The 22,172-nt window shown below is 33.0% G+C and overlaps 5 protein-coding genes across 6 annotated transcripts in view; 3 read left to right on the top strand and 2 right to left on the bottom strand.

Annotated features, from left to right (window-relative positions):
- Window positions 1-2,905, top strand: part of LOC101489808 (putative BPI/LBP family protein At1g04970) — a 4,124-nt gene extending 1,219 nt beyond the window's left edge. Inside the window, exons 2-6 of the mRNA XM_004491382.4 lie at window positions 881-1,020; window positions 1,104-1,455; window positions 1,704-1,952; window positions 2,157-2,282; window positions 2,489-2,905. Of these exons, the coding sequence (XP_004491439.1) occupies window positions 881-1,020; window positions 1,104-1,455; window positions 1,704-1,952; window positions 2,157-2,282; window positions 2,489-2,692 (1,071 nt within the window). The 3' untranslated portion in view covers window positions 2,693-2,905. The remainder of the gene's footprint in view (window positions 1-880; window positions 1,021-1,103; window positions 1,456-1,703; window positions 1,953-2,156; window positions 2,283-2,488) is intronic.
- A 1,683-nt stretch (window positions 2,906-4,588) lies between these two features.
- On the top strand, window positions 4,589-6,111 carry LOC101499013 (probable pectinesterase 29). The gene is made up of 5 exons (XM_004491410.2): window positions 4,589-4,604; window positions 4,899-5,055; window positions 5,180-5,348; window positions 5,435-5,623; window positions 5,863-6,111. The coding sequence occupies exons 1-5, from the start codon at window positions 4,589-4,591 to the stop codon at window positions 6,109-6,111; spliced, it is 780 nt and encodes a 259-aa protein (XP_004491467.2).
- A 1,504-nt stretch (window positions 6,112-7,615) lies between these two features.
- LOC101515729 (uncharacterized) lies at window positions 7,616-13,914 on the top strand. 2 transcript variants are annotated; one of them, XM_004491377.4, is made up of 8 exons: window positions 7,616-8,328; window positions 9,102-9,480; window positions 9,994-11,175; window positions 11,251-11,360; window positions 11,567-11,680; window positions 12,299-12,453; window positions 13,070-13,160; window positions 13,505-13,914. In XM_004491377.4, exons 1-7 carry the CDS (start codon window positions 7,927-7,929, stop codon window positions 13,116-13,118), a joined length of 2,391 nt encoding a protein of 796 aa, XP_004491434.1. In that variant the 5' UTR covers window positions 7,616-7,926; the 3' UTR covers window positions 13,119-13,160; window positions 13,505-13,914. The 2 variants fall into 2 exon arrangements, with proteins under 2 accessions (XP_004491434.1, XP_004491433.1); XM_004491376.4 differs by having other exon boundaries at window positions 7,617-8,328; window positions 9,994-11,360.
- Window positions 13,915-14,504: 590 nt separating this feature from the next.
- LOC101515394 (protein HOMOLOG OF MAMMALIAN LYST-INTERACTING PROTEIN 5) lies at window positions 14,505-17,813 on the bottom strand. The gene is made up of 6 exons (XM_004491375.4): window positions 17,609-17,813; window positions 17,371-17,471; window positions 16,170-16,279; window positions 15,941-16,016; window positions 15,652-15,792; window positions 14,505-15,550 (listed from the first exon to the last, which is right to left on the bottom strand). The coding sequence occupies exons 1-6, from the start codon at window positions 17,700-17,702 to the stop codon at window positions 14,684-14,686; spliced, it is 1,389 nt and encodes a 462-aa protein (XP_004491432.1). The 5' UTR covers window positions 17,703-17,813; the 3' UTR covers window positions 14,505-14,683.
- Window positions 17,814-19,233: 1,420 nt separating this feature from the next.
- The window catches only part of LOC101515075 (65-kDa microtubule-associated protein 1), a 4,624-nt gene continuing 1,685 nt past the window's right edge, over window positions 19,234-22,172 (bottom strand). Inside the window, exons 4-11 of the mRNA XM_073365058.1 lie at window positions 22,037-22,172; window positions 21,665-21,913; window positions 21,333-21,548; window positions 20,997-21,152; window positions 20,607-20,918; window positions 20,202-20,289; window positions 19,919-20,067; window positions 19,234-19,755 (exon numbers count right to left, since the gene is read on the bottom strand). The exon at window positions 22,037-22,172 is cut by the window's right edge and continues 8 nt beyond it. Of these exons, the coding sequence (XP_073221159.1) occupies window positions 19,456-19,755; window positions 19,919-20,067; window positions 20,202-20,289; window positions 20,607-20,918; window positions 20,997-21,152; window positions 21,333-21,548; window positions 21,665-21,913; window positions 22,037-22,172 (1,606 nt within the window). The 3' untranslated portion in view covers window positions 19,234-19,455. The remainder of the gene's footprint in view (window positions 19,756-19,918; window positions 20,068-20,201; window positions 20,290-20,606; window positions 20,919-20,996; window positions 21,153-21,332; window positions 21,549-21,664; window positions 21,914-22,036) is intronic.

Raw genomic sequence — 22,172 nt, 5'->3', positions numbered from 1 at the left:
GGGCGCTGTCACTTTGGTATCTGATTCAGTCAAAAACTTTAATTAGTTATCGAATCATTAAAATGTCGGTTAGTTTAGTCACTTTTGTTATATTGGTTATGAACTGTTTTTACATTAAGTTTATCTTTCGGGACTTTTATAATAGTAAACAGTATCTTTCAGCGACTATTTTGACGAGTCGAGGATAAATTTGAATTATTGGCCGAGTAAGGGACCAAAGTGACATTGTCTTACACTTTAAGGGACTATAATGGTGCTTACCTTTTCTTTTTTCTTTCTGATGTTGCATTTTATTTGATGGCTTATGATGTTAAGGTTGGTTAATTTGGTAAAAATTGGTTACCCTGGTTGTCCTAGAAAAGCTGTTATGATGTTGAGGTTGGAATTTCATTCTGTACTTTCCTTCAACTGGAATTAGGTCAACTTGTTGAATATAATTGAAACTGGAGATACAGAAGAAGAAAACAAGAAGAATACTAAAGGACATGTATTTCACTATTTCAGTATGATAGGAAAAAAAGCCTGTGAGAATAATATAGTTTTAAAAGGGAAGACCAATTTGAATTCGGTGAAAAAGTGTGAAATCAAATTTAGTCATTGAGAAAAATCAAAGCAACTTTTAGCCCTCAAGAATAACAAAACCGAGATGATTTAGTCCCTACCTGAAAACCTTAGTTCTCACCTCTCTTAAAGAATGTAGGGACTAAGCTGTTCCAATCTACTTTTTTACGAACGGAAAAATTGCTTTTATTTTTATCAGGGACTAAATTGAGTCTCAGTTTTCTCGAAGACTAAAATAGGTTAATGCAGATAAATTTTTGTATCGACCTCTTCAACCAATAATGTTCCTCACTAAGTTGTATTGTGCTTTGTTTCTAAGGTTGAGAATATGCAAGTATGGCTTACTGTAAATTTAAGGAACCAAGGAGGAACTCTTAAGCTGATTCTCTTAGACTATGGATGTGATGTTGGAGACTTATCCATAAAAATGAATGGTGGAGCAGCTTGGCTTTATCAAGTGTAAGCAATTTTCCTAAGACATGGGTTAGATAGATAGTAGTTGAAGATATTATGTGAATATTTATTTATTTATTTTACTGCAGGCTTGTTGATGCTTTTAAAGGAAACATAGCATCTGCAGTTGAAGATTCTATCTCTGATAAAATAATAAAAGGGATAGCAACACTTGACGATTTTCTGCATTCTCTTCCGAAGACAATTTCATTAGACGAAACTGCTGCTCTAAATGTTTCTTTTGTGGACAATCCTGTGCTGAGTAATTATTCTATCCAACTTGAAATCAATGGTTTATTCACTGAGAAAAACGATGTTTTAGTACCTCAACATTACCGCCTAGGATCTGACATTTCTATTTCAAGTGGTGATTTACCAAAGATGATAAAGATTTCAATACATGAAAATGTTTTCAAATCGGCCTCCGAAGTTTACTTCGCAGTAAGTTTCTGAAGATTTCAATACATAAACATGTTTTGCATACTTTTAATGGAGTAAGTTCTTTAATGATGAAGTTTGGTCATGAATCCTTTGGTTGGCTACGCCGTGTTGGAACAGCATAAAATTTGTGATAAAAGGATTATTTTGCTGACATCGAAGAATAGTATGCATGCTGATTAGAAGTTTTGTGTTGCATTGTTATATAGACTCAAATATAGTTTTGATAGTTTATGTTGTTGTTGGCTCAGGCAGATACTTTGCAATGGATACTTGATGAACTACCTGATCAGGCTCTTCTGAACACTGCGGAATGGAAACTCATCATTCCTCAATTATACAAGCAATATCCAAATGATGACATGAATCTTAATTTTTCTGCATCATCTCCACCAATTATACAAGTGTCGAATCAAGATATTGCCGCTAAGTTTTCAGTAGATATAATAATTGATGTTCTAGAAGCTGGTGAAGTCATACCTGTTGCATGCATATCTGTGGTATGTTTAAATAAAGTTTTTAGTTTATCATTGTTTGAAGCTTACACTTTTAAAGTAACTTTTCTCATAATATGCTAAATTTCCCCTATCATTCTATTTATCAGATGATGTTTATTTCTATTGTTAGTTGAAGAGGTAACCTTCATGATAACATGATCAATATCTTACCTTAACATGTTCTATTAATCTTGCTTGTTTGCATAGGATATTAGTGCTTCATGCGACGCAGAAATCGTAAGAAACAGTCTTACGGGTCGCCTTAAATTGTTGAAGTTTTCCACATACTTGAAATGGAGCAAAATAGGGAAACTTCACATGAATGTAATTCAGGTAAATGTCAATAAATGCATTCACCTTAACCTAACTACGTCATTTTATAAATCATATTTAATTTATACATTCCTTAGAGCACATACATAACACCATCTCATTGTGCACACACAAATCATTCTAATTTCAACTTTGAAATACATTATTGTTAATAAGTCTTGGCTATTATATGAACCTTACTCTTTTTATTTTGTAAACATTTGCAGTCCCTGACATCAACCGTCCTCAAAACCGTCCTCATACCGTACATGAACTCGCAGTTAAAGAAGGGAATTCCGTTGCCAATTCTTAATGGTTTTGCGCTTGCGAATGCGCGTATCTTGTACACTCCCCCATGGATTTCAGTGTGTAGTGATGTTTCCTTCTTAGGAGATTACTATCTCAAACATCTACCAGCTCATGTATCATAAAGGGAATGAGTTACTTGTCTGTCAAGGTAACTGTCAAGAGTGAATTACAAAGATACATCCATTGGTTAATAGTTTCTTGTATGTGTTCCATCTTTGGTGTAGCTTTGGACACAACCTTTTGTAAATTATACAATCCTGTTCTGAGGATTACTTGTTCAAATATATGCCAACACTCAATAAAACAACACGCCTCTTTACAAAGGTTTTTTTATAGGGTTCGGTCCAAGGCATAGAGGCCTAAGACAACAATTTAAATAAGAGATCTTTTAGAGTATGTAATAGTATTTTAGTAAAATTTCTAAATTTTTTTATGATAAACTATTTTTACACTTTAGAATAAAAAATCTTCAATTAAATTAATATAAACGATTTAAATTATATAATTGATTTTGTACAATATTTTTTTATATAAGATTAATATTTGTTGAGATAATATTAGTTTTAGATAAGATTTTATTATTTTAAATTTAAAAATATTAGAATATGAGGTTTTTTTATTTAGTAGAAATTTGTTTGAAGGCCTTTTATTAAGTAAAAAATTATCTATATTTGAAGGATTAACGTAGTAGTTGTTTTGGTGGTCTTATTCTTGTTCGTATTTTGTTTATTATTATTTTTATTTATTTGATTTTAATATATTTTTTGTCGGTGCAACTGTACTGTTTTTTGTTTTTAGACTTTTTTTTAAGCCTTTGCAAACATATCTTTTTTGCTTTTGGTATTTATTGTTTTATTTTAATCACTGCAATATGGTAATCTACTTGTAGTTTGCTAAATAAAATGTAAACATCAACAAAATGGTAATACATTTTGAAATCTCGAAAGAACTAAATCTAAAAATGAAATAAAACAATTTTATAGGAATTACTGAAATTTAAATAGTATATATAGTTGCATATTGAGATATATAAGTTTTCATAGTCAACTACTTATTTCCAAGTATTTGCTTCCCACATGGTGTAATAGGCTACGTATAGACCAAACATCATCATATATAATACCTAAAATCGTTCATTATAAAAAAAAATGCATATAAAAATTACAACATATTTATATTTTTGCATTTTGTTTCTTATATTATGATTCTCCCTAATATGTCTTTTGAGACCAAAATCCTTATACTTGTACCAATAAGAAATATTAATTATTTGTTTATTTTTATTAATGACCATCTTTCTTTCTTATTTGGTTGAGTCAAAGAAAAAACTTTCTTATTTGATTTGAATAGAGAGATTACATGGAAGTATATGTAGATATGGACACATTTACATTTTCTACCAGAAAAAAAATGTGTTGGGTAAAAAAAAAGCATGGTCACATTTAAACTGAATTTTTTTTCCTAAAATTAACTGAAAGCAAAACGATCCTAAATTAAAACTATTTTTAATGTATTTTTGAAACTTCTTGTTGTGAATACAAATAGGAACTGATCAGATTTTTATTACTTTTTTTAAAACTATATTAAGTTACACATGTAAATTATGACATTTATTTATTTTATTATTAATATGAGATGTTATTTAATATATTAATTAATATATTATTTTGATATATTTAAAAAAAATTATTAGCTTAGTAAATTATTTTTTAAATATATTAAATATGTCACTTCATAATGTTAATTCTAGTGCATTACATATTATATAGATTAATAGATTGATGTTATTTGATTTGTAATATATTATTTAACGAAATATATATGTTAAGATAATATATATATATATATATATATATATATATATATATATATAAATATGTAATTATTTATTATAAATGTTGAATCTTCCCGTGAAATCTAAAACGATATTTATAATTGTAATCGATTATATCAATTTAATAAGAACAAAAGTGAGAGGTTAATGCTTTAGTTAAAAAAAAATAAAAAGTAAGAGATTAATGCTGGTTATGGTTTGTAAGTTTGCATTTTGAAAAAATTTACACAGGTTGAAAAACTGTAAAGAATCCTGTAAATATAGTTAGAAAAATTATCATTATACACTTTAATTGAGAATGCTTACTATTTAACGGATTTGACTTATTTAAAGTGATTAAAGAATGAGAAAAATATTAAAAACTGCTTAAATTTTTAAGTGTATTTATATTTTAAAGTAAGATATTTTTTTTCACTAATTGAATATAACAAAATTGCTTCTACCACCAAAGATGATGCTTTATTTAGTATTGTTTATTAGTTGTTTTTATCTAGGTAGAGCTATAGATTGTGGTGGAAATTGGATTGCAAATACTATCATTGTTGACCAACATAAAAAAGGATCGTTCGTAACAATACAAGCTGCTATTGATTCTATAAACAACCAAAATAAAAATTGGGTTATGATTAATATCAGTCCTGGCATATACAAGTAAGTTTTTATTTTTACATTTGATATAAATAATACAAGTACAACTAAGTTGAAATGTTACACATTCAATTCATATGACATATTAAATTTATTATGTTTTCATGTTTTAATTGAAATTTTGTAGCGAAAAAGTTCACATACCCTTTGAAAAGCCATGCATTATTTTAAAAGGATGGGGTAGGAATGCCACAACCATTACTTACAATGATTCATTTCAAAATATGGGTACATCTTTGAGCGCTTCATTCATTTCATCTCCACCTAATGTTGTTGTGAGTGGTATTACATTCAAGGTAAAAAAATGTAATAAAAAAACTTAGCAACAATATTGATAAAACTCCAATTGTTTGTAATGTACTTTTTTTTATTATAATTGTAGAACACATATGGATCTAATGGACCCGCAGTTGCAGTTAATATATATGGCGATAAATCTGCTCTATATGAATGTAGTTTCATTGGTTATCAAGATACATTGCTTATAACAAGCGGACGCTCTTATTTCAAAAATTGTTTTATTCAAGGAGAAGTAGATTTTATTTGTGGTGAAGGCCAAAGTTATTTTGAGGTAATACATTTAACTTTTATTTTCACCTAATATTCCAGAAGAGAATCCTATTAATTATTGTTTCATCGTTAAATATCAAATTTGCATACAAATGAATTTGACTATTTAGATGAAACACATTAACAACTTACACACAATTGCATAAATATACTTTTTTTTTATTGACTTTTAATTTATATTATTTTGTACTAAAATTGAATATTTTAAGCATTTATTTTTCCATTGATTTTCACATGTAGAATTGTGTGATAAATGCTGTACAAGAGAAAGGAAAGCCCATTGGTTTTGTGACAGCACAACATAGAAACTCACCAAAAGATTCTAACGGTTTTGTTTTTAGAGGAGGGTCTGTTGTTGGGACTGGTAATGTGAATCTTGGAAGACCTTGGGGCCCTTATGCAAGAGTTATATTTTGGGAAACTTATTTTTCATCAGTAGTAACTCCCCAAGGATGGGATATTTGGAATTTAAAACCCACGCAAGAGTAAGTTTAAATTAATACTTTACATTAAAATGATAATCAACACATTGGTCTAAGATAATATATATCAGTACTGCACATCATGTAAAATATTCAATTATTTTTAATAATATATTCAATATTTTTGTTATATGTAATTTTTTTAATACACCTACTTCTAAACAAAAATTTTATTTTATTATCTGTTTTTATGTAAAAACTGGTCATTTAAGGCAATATATATTTGTATTGCACATAATTTTTTGTGTATAGTCATTTAATATTTTTGTTTTACTTATTTTTTTTCTTCTTAATATGTATACAATATGATGCAGGCGTGATATCACATTCGAAGAAGTTAATTGTAGAGGACCGGGAGCCAATACTAAAAACCGTGTTAAATGGGAGAAGCAACCAAATAAATTAAATTTATATAAATTTACTTTAAAATCTTTTATAGATTACGATGGATGGCTCGCCAACATACCATTTTTTAGATAATTTATTTTTTCTTTCATAGATTGAAATATATCACTAGTGGAATATCTAACTAAGTGTAATATTAGTAGTTATTTTTTATTAGGAGAATTGGAATGGTTTCCATATTGTTATTTTACTCATGTATTATTCAACTTTTTCATATATTACTCTCCAACTCTCACATGATAATTTGTTGTTTTTTTTTAATGAAAATGCATATTGGTTTACACACAATATAAGTTCACTAATATAAAAGCTAGATCTTAAAAAGAAGTGTGCATGGTGTTTAAAAACGTCGTACTAAATTATGATTATGTAATGGTTATATTAATACAAGTGACAAATCTATTGTGATTTTTTAGACAAATATTAATAAGTATTTTTGGGTAGTTGTTAAGAATACAAATATATAATGATTTTTTTAAAGTTGTGCGTTCAAATATTTTAAAGTCAAAATTTTACTTTCATTCATACAAAAAGGATAATTAGATTAGAAGAAATTTTCCATCTTTCAATTTTAAAAGGAACACATCAACACTGATATTTAGTTTTTGATATACTCTATTTAGTCTTGAATATAAAAAAAAAATTGAGTAAATAAAAGCAGATTTATTTGATCTAAAGTTTGGACGGTGCAAAATTTAAATAAAATACATCAATTTTATATTTTTGGCAAAAGTTAATTTATTATGTAATAGTTTGATGAATTAATATTAAGCAACAAATTTGCATAGAAAATAACAATATTTAAACTTTCAAAAAAATTGAAAGTTTAATTTACACAATATTTAAACTTTCAATATTTAATTAATTTTTTGTAGTTCTTTACCAATTGTCTTTGAGATATTTATTAATATTTACCTTTTTTGACAGTTTATATTACTATTTTCTTAAATGAGTGATTTTAATAAATTTGAGGTGATATATTTTTTATTGAATAATTAAATAAACATAATTAAAAGGCATTAAAATTGTAACGTAGGAAATGGAAACAGGAGGAGTAAAGTGAGTTATATAAAACGCTCTATCTCTTGTAGTTAGGAAGTGCAGTGCACGTTCCACGCACGCACGCTCTGTTTCATCCCAAATAAAACCTAATTTCTACAATTTACCCCCAAAATCAAAATCTCCATTCATCTCTCTCAAACTCAAAATGAAAATGAAAATGAAATTGAAATAACACACTATAAAACACTTACCCGCCAAAAACTAAATCAATATCTCTCTCTCACAACATATATTTAATTAAATTACCGCTTCTATTTTTCTTTTTCTTTTTATTAAATTTTAAAATCTCTTCTCTCTCTTTTTCCTCTTCCCTCGCTTTCTCTATCTCCTTCTATTTCTCTAGGGTTTCTCTCCGATGGACGAGTTACCAGAACCGACGACGGATCCTCCACCGGAGGAGCTTCAGAACGGAGGAGGAGACGAACGGTGCACCAAGAAGGCCAAGGTTGAGCAAATTGATGATGATTCGGAGGGGGATTTGAAGCGAGTGGCGGAGATTGTTTTGGTTTTATCGACGATGGCGGCGGTGCGAGGTGGAAAGAAGCCAACTGATGTGGAGGTTGAGCTAATGAAGGAGGCTCGGACTAAGCTTGCTGTCTTATGTCAGGGGATTGCTCCTAAGGATATTGTTTCCGGTGAAGCTATTGACACCGTTATTGAAGATCTAGGTTTGAATGCTAAGGTTGGGGACCAGAGGTTAGGGTTTCGAAATCCTAAGACGTCCATCGCTGAGAGGTATTCGTATGCTAAATCCAAGGTATTCAAACTCTCAGCTATTAGTTCAATTCAATTAATTCAATTTTTTGCAATTCGCTAATTTTTTTAATGATTAAGTATGTGGATGTAATGTAGGTCTTGTTTGTTTTGAATTGTTGATTAGCTTGAAACTTTGTTGTTATTGATGCTTAAGGGACATTATGTATATATCTTGGTTGTTGGGAGCTCTATAGCCCTGGCATTTCTGATCGAAGGTGCCCGGTGTCTGACACCGACGCATTGATTACATTAAAAAATAATTCATTTTCTCCAATTGTTACTAGGGTCTATGTGTTAGTGTTGGTGTCACTACACATGCTTTGTAGGTTGGGAGTATATGTCAGTTCAGAAAAAGAGGATAAGTGTGTTGGGTTATTTGCTGCTTCATATCCAATTATTTGTATTACTATTTCTTAATGCGGGGTTCTTTTGGTGGATAATTTAATACTACTGACTTTTGCTTGCTTGCATGAGTTTTGGTAATTTATTTTTTCAATCAAAATCTCATGTTGCAATTCATTTTAATCTTAAATTACCTTATTGGGGTAGGACTGTAGGAACTTGGTGGAGATTGAAAGAAGTTGAACTCTGTTAATGTGAAAAGCTTCATACTTTTTACTTTTGTTTCGTGCAAAAGTTAGATAATTTGTTCGCTTGTTGTCTGTTTGTTTATAGCATGCATGTAATGTAAACGAGCATAAGCTCTGGCAAGTCTTTTGACGAGTTCATTTCACCTTTGTTTTCCATTTCTTCTGCTATCTTTTTGATTTCTAGATGGAGGAATCAAAGAAGTTCTCTGCACCTTCTACAACATATACATCTCAGCCCTTGCAAACAAATGCTAGTGGAATGGTTGACAATCGTGTGCCAACAAATGCTGTTCGAATGTTTGCACCTGACAAACCAAACCATACGGCAATAGCTTCTGCAGTTTCCATGGTGTCTATTCCTCCCCATATTTCTGCAGGATCTTCTGCAGCAATGCAATATCCAACAGCCAGCAATGAAGTGAGACCGCCCATGGTTTCTGGTGTAATGCCTAGCAGTCACGTGGGGAGAAATGCATCTTCTGTAGCACTGCCTAGAGTTGAAAACCCACAGTTCAAAGTTACTGGAGGATTGAGTGGAGCTCCTTATGTTCTTCAAGTCCAAGGTAATTTCCACCAAAGCTTCTCGCCAGTATGTTCCTATTGATGAATCACTAATAGTGCAATGTCAATATGTTCTCACTGTATGATGATTTAAACATGTCGTGCGGACATACATTTTGTTTTGCGGAGATCCATATTTTCCTTAACTAAATGTAATAAAATGCTTAAATATTGTGATTATATACTTACAGGAGTTTCTTCTATATAATACGTTGAGATTGAATGCGATGTTGCATGAAGAAACCTGAAATTTCACTAGATTGTTTTTCAAGAGTGTCAAATTGAATGATTGCCCCTCTTCCTTCGGTTGTCTTTTCTCTTACATTTTTTATTATTTGTTGGTGATTGTAATGGAAATTGGAAAAGTATAGGTTTTAACTTTCTGCAGGGATTTTTTGTTTTGTTTTCCTAGTTTGCAATACTGATGGTTTATTGTATGCTTTTAATAAAATGCATATGATGGCATTTCAGTCATAGAAGTGGCAACTAAATTTGAGATTTTTTCTAAACTGTAGCCAATTCATCTGCTAACCAACCATTGGTGAATGTTCCTACGTGGTCAATTCAGACTCAACCTGCATCATTAGCTAGAAGCATATCAGAAAACAAGGTGCCGGCTCATAACACTGTCAAGGTTGAAGGAACTGCTGATGTAACCACATCAAGGGCAGGTCCACAAGTAACAACTGATAAGAGCATTAGACCATTTATTACTCAAACAGCACCTGGAAATATGTCTAGTACGCACCATCCATTGCAGGCTGTGAACATGTCTCAACCTCCTATGATTCCCAGTCACACTGAAATTGCAAAAATTGTCCAGAAACTGTTTCTACCAAAGTTTCCTGACCAGCCCACATGGACTCCTCCATCAAGAGATTATATGAATAAGGCTTTCACTTGTCAGACATGTGAGCTCACTGTCAGTGATGTTGATTCCGTTCTTCTCTGTGATGCTTGTGAAAAGGGATTTCACTTGAAGTGCCTGCAGCCATCAGTCATTAGAGGAATTCATAATAGGGTTGATTGGCACTGCATGAGGTGCTTGAATTTAAGCGGTGGAAAGCCCTTGCCTCCAAAATATGGTCGTGTGATGAGATCCTCAAACACATCACCAAATTTTCCCTCTAATGTAGCTGGTATTCAACCTTCTTCTGAGAAGAAAGCAGAGAGCTCAGATCCAAAGGTCAGCCCACATATGTTTACTACAATTGGAAACTCTGTTCCAACAGTTTCCAGTGCCAATCACAATGATGAGCCGTCATTTGACTCAAATACCCCAGAAATGAGAGATATACAAGGTTCAAACATTTCACCCAGCATCGAAACCATTGATGAGAAGCCTGATCCAAACATCAGTATGAAATCTGCAACTTGTAGTGCTTCCACCTGTTTGCCAGGTGAAAATCAGGCTGAACAAATAGATTCAAAGGCTTTGACCTGTAAAGATACTTCAGAATCCGAAACTCCTAAAATTTGCGAGCCGATTAAATGTGAAAATTTGCAATCATCACTAAATTCTCAAGTTGGGATGACAGCGGCACAGGACACTGCTGAAATATCAACAGATAGACACGTTATGATTAGTAAACAAAAGGAGTCTCATGGAGGAGAAAACATAACTTATGATATCAAGCGCAATGACCCAGATGTTGCACAACCAAATTCTGTCGGAGGTTCTGGAACTAATACTGAAGGTATTCAGCACTCTGCTTTATCTTCAGATAGCTCACATGTTGTAGAATGGATTGGTGATGTTGTACAACTTGTAGATGAGAAAAAGTATTATCAATCTTGCTGCATTGATGGAGTAACATATAGGCTGCAGGGTCATGCTTTTTTCACGTCCAACCATGGGAAATTAACGCCTTCTAAACTCCAGGCAAGCAAATTATCATGTATTCTTTGTAATCTAGCAGTTGAACATGTCATACTTATATAAACTCACCCATGAATTGCGAAGGGCATATGAATATAAAAAAAGTTGTGTATTGATTCATTATTTGGTTTGTACCCTTGTGCTAAATTGAGTCATTATATAAATTTGAAGAACTTTGACAAAGAGACTTATTCCTATTTAATTTTCAGTCTATGTGGGAAGATTCTAAAACTGGGATAAAGTGGGTTAAGGTGACGAAGTGCTACTTTCCTGATGATTTGCCTGGGAATATCGGGCATCCTTGTATATCTGAAGTCAATGAGGTAACTTTTTAAATTTTCTTTGTACTTCTTTATATAAATGGGCACACGTCTTTATTCTTAGATGGATACCAATTCATTTTCGCAAGTGCTAAAATTTGGCATTGGTATGTTAGAAATCAGTTTTGGTCCCTATAATCAAGGGATTATAATTGTACACCAACTCTTTCATATAAAATCACATGACTGAGAGTAATCCTCTCAAGAAGATTCGATGACAAATCCCAGATGGTATTAGAGCTCTCATTCGTTGGGCCTTATAAAACCTGACCACCAAGATTGGGACTAGTCCCAAATCATTATGATGGATATATTCTTTTCCTTATTTCATCTATTGAAATATTCCCTATTTCCTAGTATATAATTATGATATAACTACAAGAGATTATAGTAAGATTTAATCCCTATAATCAAGGGATTATAATTGTACAACTTCATATCTATAAATTCATGTGACTAACAGTTATCTATCAAGCAAATTCAGAAACAATTCAAGTGTAACCTCTACATTAGTTTGATTGGTGTTCCAAACAAATGATAATGCTCCACATATTATTGCTTAAAACCATATTTGCTTATGATATTTTCTTATAGATATGCCTTCTTTTTTCTTTTTTGAAGGTTTATGAATCTAATAGTGATAGAATCGAAATGGCTAGCTCTATCCGAGGCCCTTGTGTAGTCCTTCCATACGATAAATTTAAACAGGAAAATGACAGAAGATGTCAATTTGGAATTGATGCAAGTGCTAGTGTACAGCCCATTTTCCTTTGCAGGTTTGTTTCTTTATCCTTAGTTTTCTGAACAGTTTTCATTGGTTATGGCTGTATATTGTAACTTTATGATTGCTGGTAACAGTAAAACAGAAATAGAGAACAGAACACATATTAGGAGATTTGGATCACTTATTAGTTATTGTCATGGTTGTGAAAGGTTTGGGAGCTGCTGGGAACAACTAAAAAACTTCATAATAGAGTCAATTTATCAGGTTATTCACCATATTATCAACACACCAAGTCCAATAGTATTGGACGTGACGTGAGGGTGTGTATTGAAACATTTGAAAATTTCACACTAAAAAGAGACGGGCTTGAAAAGTTTGGGCATCTCCACCTTACAAATCGTTTTATAAGGGGATGTGTTAGACTCAGTCGAAAACTTAAAATTATGTAAATATATAGTATGCAATTATTTATTTGTTGTATATTTTTAATTATTAGTGATTACTATATTAGACTCATTAATCAGATCTATTAGGTGGAGCGATGTCGATATAAATCATATTAGTGCTTGTACTCTAAGATTTTCAATAACTTTTCAGTATTTTTCCACAGGAACGATGTTTATTCTTGTTTTGTGGGGTTCCTTAAGGTGATTTGATTTGTTTTGCAGGTGGTTTTATGATGAAATCAAAAAGTCATTTCAACCTGTTATCAGTTGAATATACAATGTTTTTGTGGTTCCTCGACATTGCAGTTTTGTGGTGAGTATTTGACCCCTGGCATCTATCCAAATTTTAAACTGAGATTTTCATTAGCCTAATGTATCTAACCCAGTAAATCACTTGTGTTGTGTGCCACAATAAAATTGTATCCATTTTATTTATAAAAGATGACCCAAAAGCTGACAAATTAACAATGATTATCCTATTTTGGGGGATTAAAGTCATATTTTAGCATGTAAAAAAAAGTCATATTAAAGCTTTAATGATAAGACCTGATACCATAGGGAACCAGACAAATTTAAGCATGCATAAGGTGTGTTATTATAGATAAAACATGAACTTCGCAGTTTTAGAATATCTGGTTACCTTGTGTGTGGATGCAGGTATTTGGGTGGTTTCAAACGGGATATTTTCTTGCATGGTAATTTAGCATACATTAAGATTCATGCGAGACCTATTTCAAGGCTCATAGCAGCAGTATTGCCTCGTTCAAAAATATAGCTGGGGAGCATGGATTGCATTTGATGTTAAATATTCAGCTTAAGCTGTGACTGCTTAGTTTAGTTTTAAGTTATATTAGCGCTGTTCTTTATAGATATTCATTCTGTATAATTCTTTTATCTGTACGTAGACTCTTTAGGCCCGCTAATCACATGTTTATCTTTGAAATTAGATTATCATTATAGTTTTTTTTTTTCACGTGATTAGTCCTTAGTTTTCTGGAATTGTATAATATTTAGTTTGTACAAAAGCCACTTCTAAAGAAGCATATCCATGGGATTTTCGTTGATCATTGAACACCCATTCCGTGTCCAGTAATGATTTTTCTAGCTAGAGGCAGATAATGGATGAATTTTTATCTAACTCTGCTGTCTGCGCCTGAGCATTGTATTGGCTCATGAATAACCGTCAAAAATCTATTCATCCGCATGAATATATTTATATTTTTTTGTTTCCGAAGAATGAGGATGTAGAATGGTTTTATACAACTTGGATGTGACATTACATTTGATCTTCCTGAAATTTACTTTATTTCCCATTTTTTTCCTTCAAAAAATCTAATTCAGCTTTACTAACATGTAATTCGAACGACATATTGATGTCATTAAATTATTTAGTACCCACTTTATCTTTTTCTCTTCATTGATCCTATTATCATAAATCGATGATATTAAGCTATTGGAAATGTAGCGCGTTTTGAATAATCTTGATGAATATGACAAGTCTATATGGAAATGCAGATGAAGCATACACCATCTGCAGGATAAATACTAAGATTTTAATTTTTTTAATAATTATTAAGGACGACTGCATTAAAAATTGATCCAGACAGACAACTGGAATTCATCAATCAGATCCTTATGTCTCATAACCCCTTGACAAAGAAACCAAACTCAAAAACACTTCATTATTAGCGAGAAATAGACACTCCACAGGGCAGATTTCACGATTTTCATTCAAGTCATGTTTACTGGATTTCTTCACGCTTTAATGCACAATGAATAAAATATATTACAAAACAAGATACTATGTATACAAGCACCAGTTTTTTACATAAAATCTTACTGGCCAACCGATGGATTTGTTAGCAACTCAAGTGATTTCTTCAAGTAGTCTACTGCAATTGAGACGTCATCGAATGCCAGCGCCCCAACAGCAAATCTTGCAGCCTTGTGTGCCTCTGCTATTTTTTCAGGTGCTGGCTGGTAGCTACTGTCGTACTGGTATGTCTTAGTAGTTGGCTTGGGTTCCAAGACAGTTCCATTTCTGCTGCTGGAACTTTGTTGCACACTTGATGAATGGTTTGTAGTCAGAGGAGCCGACTGGGAAGAATATGAAGCATCAGATCCTTGATAATAAGTATGGTTTACTGGTACTGATGGTAGGCTGCTTTCTGAAAAACTTGGATAAGATTGAAAATGGGGAAGAGAGTAAGAAGGGGGAGTTTCATGAGAAGGGTAATTTGGACCTAAATTCTGTGACTGATCTGGTGTGTATTGCTGGTGGTTGTAGAGCTCAGAATAGGAACTTTCTGATCTGGCAGGTGGAGGATGATGGTAATCTTGGGAAGGAGGTGGAGGATGGTAATCGTGGGAAGGTGGTGGAGGAGGATAATCGTGGGAAGGTGGAGGAGGATGATAATCGTGGGAAGGTGGAGGAGGATGGTAATCCTGGGAAGGTGGAGGATGGTGGTAATCCTGGGAAGGTGGTGGATGATGATAATCCTGGGAAGATGGAGAAGGATGGAAGTCTTGGGAAGGATAAACTCCAGGTGTATAAGATTGAGTATCATTAACAGTAGTATCATGGAATTTAGGTGCAGGATGAATGCTTGGCATATTCTGGTAGTTGACAGGGTTATGATAACTATGTGTTGAATCAGAATCTGATTCAGCATTGGAAGCAGAAGTTTCAGTAGTCCCAATATCCTGCATGAATAAAGTACTGAAAGTTAACTGTTTATATTTATTAATATATTTATATGCACTGATTAAACTCATAACACACCGGGTTGAGTTTTGAGTCGTACATATCTATTGCTAGGAGAACTCGCTGGAACTGACAGGTCCTCGTCACCAGCAGGAGGGCCAGCCATGGGCTTCCTTCCTTCTTTCAAAGCCTTTCTTATATCAGCTGCTTTCCATGCTGCATATTTCTGTTTCTGCTCCAGCTGCAAAAGAAACCAGAAATATTAAACATACAATACAATTACACAAAGGTATATTATTGCCCCAAGTTTTTACCAAATAAGGCTAGCAAAAACCGTGCAATTGAGACACGCTTAAAAAAGATAAGGTTCAATGCATTCAAGTACACACATCAGGCTGAACTGGTCCAAATTGATTGAGAATTTCAAAAAAGATGGTAGCAGCGTAAAATGTTTTTGCCGTGTTCCTGCAAAAGGTCAGAAAAATATGTAAATAACTATCACAGATAAAAATATTAATATCCAAGAAAGTTGTGTTATAGACAAAACAAAAGAGTATGAGCATAATAAGAATTTCACGGTAACATATATGCTTTTAAAAAATAAGCGACTTAACATACAAATCTGCTCTTCCAGCACGATCTTGCTTGTCTGCTTTTCCAAACACATTCAAAGCAAATCCCTCAAGATACAAATTATCTTCAAGCCCCAACTGGACTGACTTTTTATCCTACAATAACGATAATACAAAGAAAGATAAATTTATAAACAAATCAAGGATTCAATTAAATAAATAAAAAATTACAAAAACATAACCAATCAAATTGTGTCAACCACTGAAATTGTTTTCAAGAGATAAAAAAAGTACAGGTCATCATATAAACGTGTCACATTATTATCATCCAAATTCAAGCTTGAGGAAAATTCACCACAATGAAAAAATGACACACTGCAATTAGTAAACCGGAGGACCTGGATTCCTTGCAGTCACTGTGTTGACCGTTGGATTAAAATCAAACAGCTCAAACTTCAATTTTAATTTATTAGAGCAATTTTCTAATCTTAATGAGTCATCCGACCTTCATTCAAAAGTTCGGACTTAATGAGTCTGCTTTTTTGGGGAAACACTCAGTCAGCTGTCACTATAGTCAATGGTCTAGCCATTGAATCATTGATCAATATCGGATTGGGATTCCAAGTAATTGATTTGTCATGACACAACATGAACCATTCCATTTCTACCTAGGGGCTTTGAAGGACTATAAGAAAATTATACTGCATGAACTCGTAGTGTCGTAATCTCTTTTCCTTAAATCAGAAGATCAGAAAACCAATGGAATGCATGTCATCCCATTTTTATTCAACAACTTCAAATAGGTACGTAAGTAATATTTGGGTAACTGGTTCTAGTTTCACCCATCTTTTTTATCACACCCATTTTTTTTTTTCCAGTTACACCCAAATAGGTACGTGAACTAAATTCACATAACCTACATTAACTTAATTTACCACACATGTGAAGGTGACCTAAGTTCACGTAGGGAACATAATTCAGTTCAATTAACCTATTTGGGTGTAACTGAAAGAAAAAAAAAACTGAGTCTTACTAGCAAAAGTGAATATGGGTCCATGAAGCCACTTCAAATTGAACTTAACACAAAAGAAAAAACTTGCTTTTTCTTTTCAATCACAAAACAAGTTTGGGATCCATAAGATCAATTAAAATATGAGAAATAAATTTTGTAGTATTATTAGTTAATTTTGATTAGGAGCAATTAAAAATGAATCGGCACAGTAAATGAAATTCGGATTAGATTAAACCTTTTCGAGCTGTTTCATGAGGGAAACAAGAAGAGCGTTAGTGGTCTTGGTGCGTTCAGATTGCGGAATCTTCAAGCCACGTTCCATCGCGTATAATCGACCTAAATTTACCAAACAAAATTGATAATTATAAATATTATTAGGATATTTTAGATTTGATAAGAGACGAAGCTATAATAATCAAATATAAGGGAATTGATCCAAAATAAAAAGCAAAAAGGAAAAGAGATGGATTTACAGTAATAAGAAACGAGAGGTTCGTGTTTCTGCAATTCATCGGCGCGTTGAAGGTATGGTAACAACAGCTTCGCGGGTTCGTTCTCGTTCGCCATCGCAATTCTGAGAGAGAATACACTGTTGCAATAAAAACGACGTCGTTTATTCACTTTCTTGTGCCTTGTACAAAAAACTCAAGCTTCTCGTTTCGGTAATAAATAATAAATAATTAAAAATAAAGTAAGTAAGTTGATGCTGGTTTACTCTTTTTCTTTATTGTCTTTTGTTACTAAAAATTGAAAATACGATTCTGAATTCTTAATCAGTAACGTGTTTGTTTTTGTAGATGATAATAATTGTATCGATATAAAATTTTATATAATTATTTTAAAATAATAAATAAGACAATTTAAACAAAGTGTAATATGAAGAAAGAAAATTTTTACACTAAAATTGGGTATTCTTTTATATATAGTTAAAAACTTGATATTCTTTTATACATAATTTAAAATGAAATAATTTAAATAAAAATATAAAATTAGAAGAAAAATTACACTAAAATTTGAGATTCCTTTAATATATAAATGTATATGGTATACATTATTATGCTTGATAAGCCGAAAATATAGTAAACTTTTTTTTGTTTCTAAAAATTATTTCAGTCTTTGCCTTTTGTTCCCATAACATGGATCTCATATACAATAATTCTGAACTCTCACCAAAAATTATGATCTCACTTTCTAGAGGATTACAAAAGTTCTTGGCTTCTTGGTTTGACAGGAGAATAATATGGTTTAGAAACTTCAAGTGTGATATTGGTTAGTTAATGTAGGGATTTACAAAAACTTTTGTAAATGACATTTTCTAAATTTAAATGTGTAGCTTCAAAGTTCAAAGAAAGACTTCAACACTTTGGAATACTGATCCTCCTTTTCCGTATGATAGATTATTTTAATGACTTGACCAAATACCATCACCAATTAGAAAGAAATACTGACACTTTTGTATGGCAGTTGTGGAATTTATGGCCAACATAAGTTGATTAGGTTGTTAAAGAAATTAAATCATTTTCCCCGAGGACCTCAGTTCAAATCTTGGTACAAAACTTTCCTAAATTTTTAATTTATATTAAAAAAATTGTGGGATTTATGTTTGCTTTGTGGTAATGATGATGATGGATACGGGTGATAAGCATAATGATGTGAATTTTTTGGTTGATTAACTTGAGGTTTATTTTGTTGTCAAAAAAATAAAAAGTGATTTCTATTTTGCAGTAAGATGCGTAGAGGTTTATTAATTTCAGTGGTAGTCTCATTATTTTCATATCTATCAACCAGATCCTAATATGAACATGGTGAATACATTCCATTTCACTCAGGACAAACTGACTCCTGAGGAACATCACAAGAAGATAATATATTCGGCAAATTCATATTTGACCACATAAAGTGTTACGTGTCGATACGAGAACCTGCTTAATAGGCAATACATCTATCTATGATCCTTGAAGCCTTCCCTAATCAAAATGAGCCTATATGGCCTAACATGCCTAAGCTTTTAATTTATTAGAAAACCAATGCATGTTTTTGGACAGAAAAAATGCGGTCACAAAACCAATGAAAAGAAGCTAAGATTTGGAAGAAGAAAAAAAGACAAAACTACCAACTGTGTATATTTTCATACTAAAGGGCTTCAATGGAATATTAGCCAACATGTATCGAGTAAACCTCCATATGGAAAATATAACATACACAGCTCAGAACAGTTCCTCTCTAATTACTTGTCACTCACATATTATATTCCTAAACCAGTAACTAGTAATATGGCAATGCTACAGAGATGAATTACGGGATTGATATTAAGCTCTCATTAGGGTGATGCTGGGATGGGTTCGGTACCGGAAACGTGGGAAGCAGCATCTTCTTTTGATATGGCCACATAATTCACAGGAGCAACTGGTCTAGTATTATCCCTTTTTCCATCTTTAGATATAGACCTGCTTCCATTTTGATGAGCATTAAGCGATAGGCGTCGATTAGGAGTACCATTGGCGCCATTAACACGAGGGCCACCTACCTTCTTAGCGCTAACTGGCCTAGCAGGGCTTGGTCTTGAAGTAAAGGCAACTTCCTGGTCCGTGCTTTGCTGCTCCTGATACTTCTTCTGGTCCTACAGAGTGCAATGTGCACAGATTATACCAGTCAGTAAAACTGCATAGTGAACAGAATTAGGCCAAGCTGATTGTTTAATTTTACCCATGGTCTTATTGTTAGTAAATGCTCCAGTTTATCTGAAAATCAGTCATCCTAATCAACACATCGTTGAAACTTACCCTCAATCTTCGTTTTTCTTCTTCTCGTTCATGCCTAAGCATGGCATATTCATCTAACATGGCTAAAAGAGGAACACCATCATATGTGAATGACATGTCATGATTCTCTTCCCATGCACGAGTTTTAGCAACCAATGTATCAACCAAAGCTGCATTTTCGCCAAAAGAAACAACATTAATTCTTCCAATAATGTAGAGCATCCTTTTGTTTTTCTTACATTGAAAGCGAATGGAATTAATAATAACAGTATCCGATGGTGGTTGTAATTCATTCCATACATACCAGGAATTTTATTTACCAGTATCCGAGCTTTCTCAGCTCGCTTAAGGTTTAAGTGTGCCCCTCTGCTTGCATTATACCTGTTCTCATCCTGTTTTACATGGTTGTGTCAAATGGTAAAATTATTATATCGAAATGGGGAAGTTTATGCAACCATTTTGTGCTATGATCAAATTTGCATTGCAGTAAAGCTAAAGCTAAAATTTTGTAGTTCTGGAAATAGGGTAAGGAAATATCAAATAGCAAATAACTTTCACTGGTAGGTTAAGGAAGAAAGGCAAATGCAAGTTGACTCAGTTCAAAGGATTACAACTTTTGTTAACATGTAATAGTCTTGGTTCATCTCTCTCACCACAACCAAGCACAATGAACACACAGAAAAGAATGAATAAGGGAGATTATAATTACCCGATTATAGTCCTCAAGCCAGCTCTCTTCTTCACATGCTGACATCCATTTCTCAACCTTGTCCAATATATCTTTTCGGCTTAAAGCTTCTTCTTTTGCTTTCGCTATTTGATTGTCCATGTCAGCCAGTAATTCAGTTGGTTCAATGTTTCCAGAATCTATCAATGCCAAAATCTTCTCTCTAGCAGCATCCGGATCTATTTCTACATGGGCATTGGCAAATATCTCTTCGAGTTCTGCTTGCTTCTTGAAAGCAATTTCCTTCATCCTGCTTGCTTTAAGCTGGTCAAGTCTCTCAACTTCCACTTCAGCCTTCATAAAAAGAACAAAATAATCTGTCAGCATAATTTTCAGAGCCAAAATCTTTAATCTTCAGAAGGTCTTTAGTACCTGCTCAATCAGATCCAGAGCAAGGGCCCCAGGAATGGTGACTTCATCAACAGAAGCTGATATATTACAGGTAACATGGTCAAACAGTTTCCTTTCCTCTGGAGGGGTATCCATTAGATTCCACAGATCAATTAACTGAGAAGCTAATTCTTGGAGCTGCAAGGGATGTACAGGTCAAAGTAAAAAAAAAATTATACCGTGGACTAAAAGCCAATCAGAAATGAATTCAAAATGTTAATTGTAAATTCACTTCCAAGGGCAGCAAACATGAATATTTTGCAAGGCAAACCACAGTATGCAAAAAATACAAACAATGGAAAGCATATAGTTAACGACCTTGTGCAGCCTCTGTTTTTTATCTTCTTTCAGTGTTAAGACTGTCTTAGCCAGCCTAGCTAGAGTCTCATTGCTTATGCTTTTGGATTGGACACCAGTAGAATCATTTAGGCTTGGATGAACATCAGTTACGGTACTGAAGAAGTCCATACCAAGGACAGCGCATAGATCATGCACAGTACTCACAAATTCAAGAACCTTGTGCAACCTGTCACTCTGCCAAACAAAGCAATGCAACAGAACTCTCAATGCGCTGTTTAGTGAATGAAATCAAATGGAGTTTTCAAATCTGCGACTAACTGATATAATATTCGACACAGCAACCAAATTACCTTTTCCTTTTGAAGTTCTTGAAGCTCAGATTGATATTCATCAAACTTCTTCAGGGACAGGTCCGACTCATCAACCACAGGTACATCATTAAGGTTCAAGTTCCCAGTTATCTCTCCACATATTCTTTGGATCTGTGACTGTACATCTGAGAAATCCTTTATTCTTTCTTCCTTTTGTTGCCATAACTGTTTGAGTACTGGCGCTATAGCTTCAAGCTGCTCCTTGATAGTTCCAGAAGTATCATCAGGCTGCAAAAGAATAATAGATACGCATGGTCAATTAGTTTATTGTTTAGTGTGTTATAAAGCATATATATGCAATTATTATGTTGTGAGCTTAAGACAAAAGTATAAAGCTAAGTAGTGACAAACAATTCCAGCAAAGCTCTTTTCTCCAAGGGCTGATAGAAGCGTAGAAAGCTCAAGTTTAGCATCGGACAAGGCTTGAAGTAGTTGTGCCCTCGACTTTGCAGCCTGCTCAACCTTTCTCTTGTACACATCCAAGCAT

This window comes from Cicer arietinum, chromosome 2 (assembly GCF_000331145.2).
Source record: "Cicer arietinum cultivar CDC Frontier isolate Library 1 chromosome 2, Cicar.CDCFrontier_v2.0, whole genome shotgun sequence".
Lineage (NCBI taxonomy): Eukaryota > Viridiplantae > Streptophyta > Magnoliopsida > Fabales > Fabaceae > Cicer > Cicer arietinum.
Note: the sequence above shows the minus strand (reverse complement) of the source record. Positions and strands in the feature narration are given on the sequence as shown.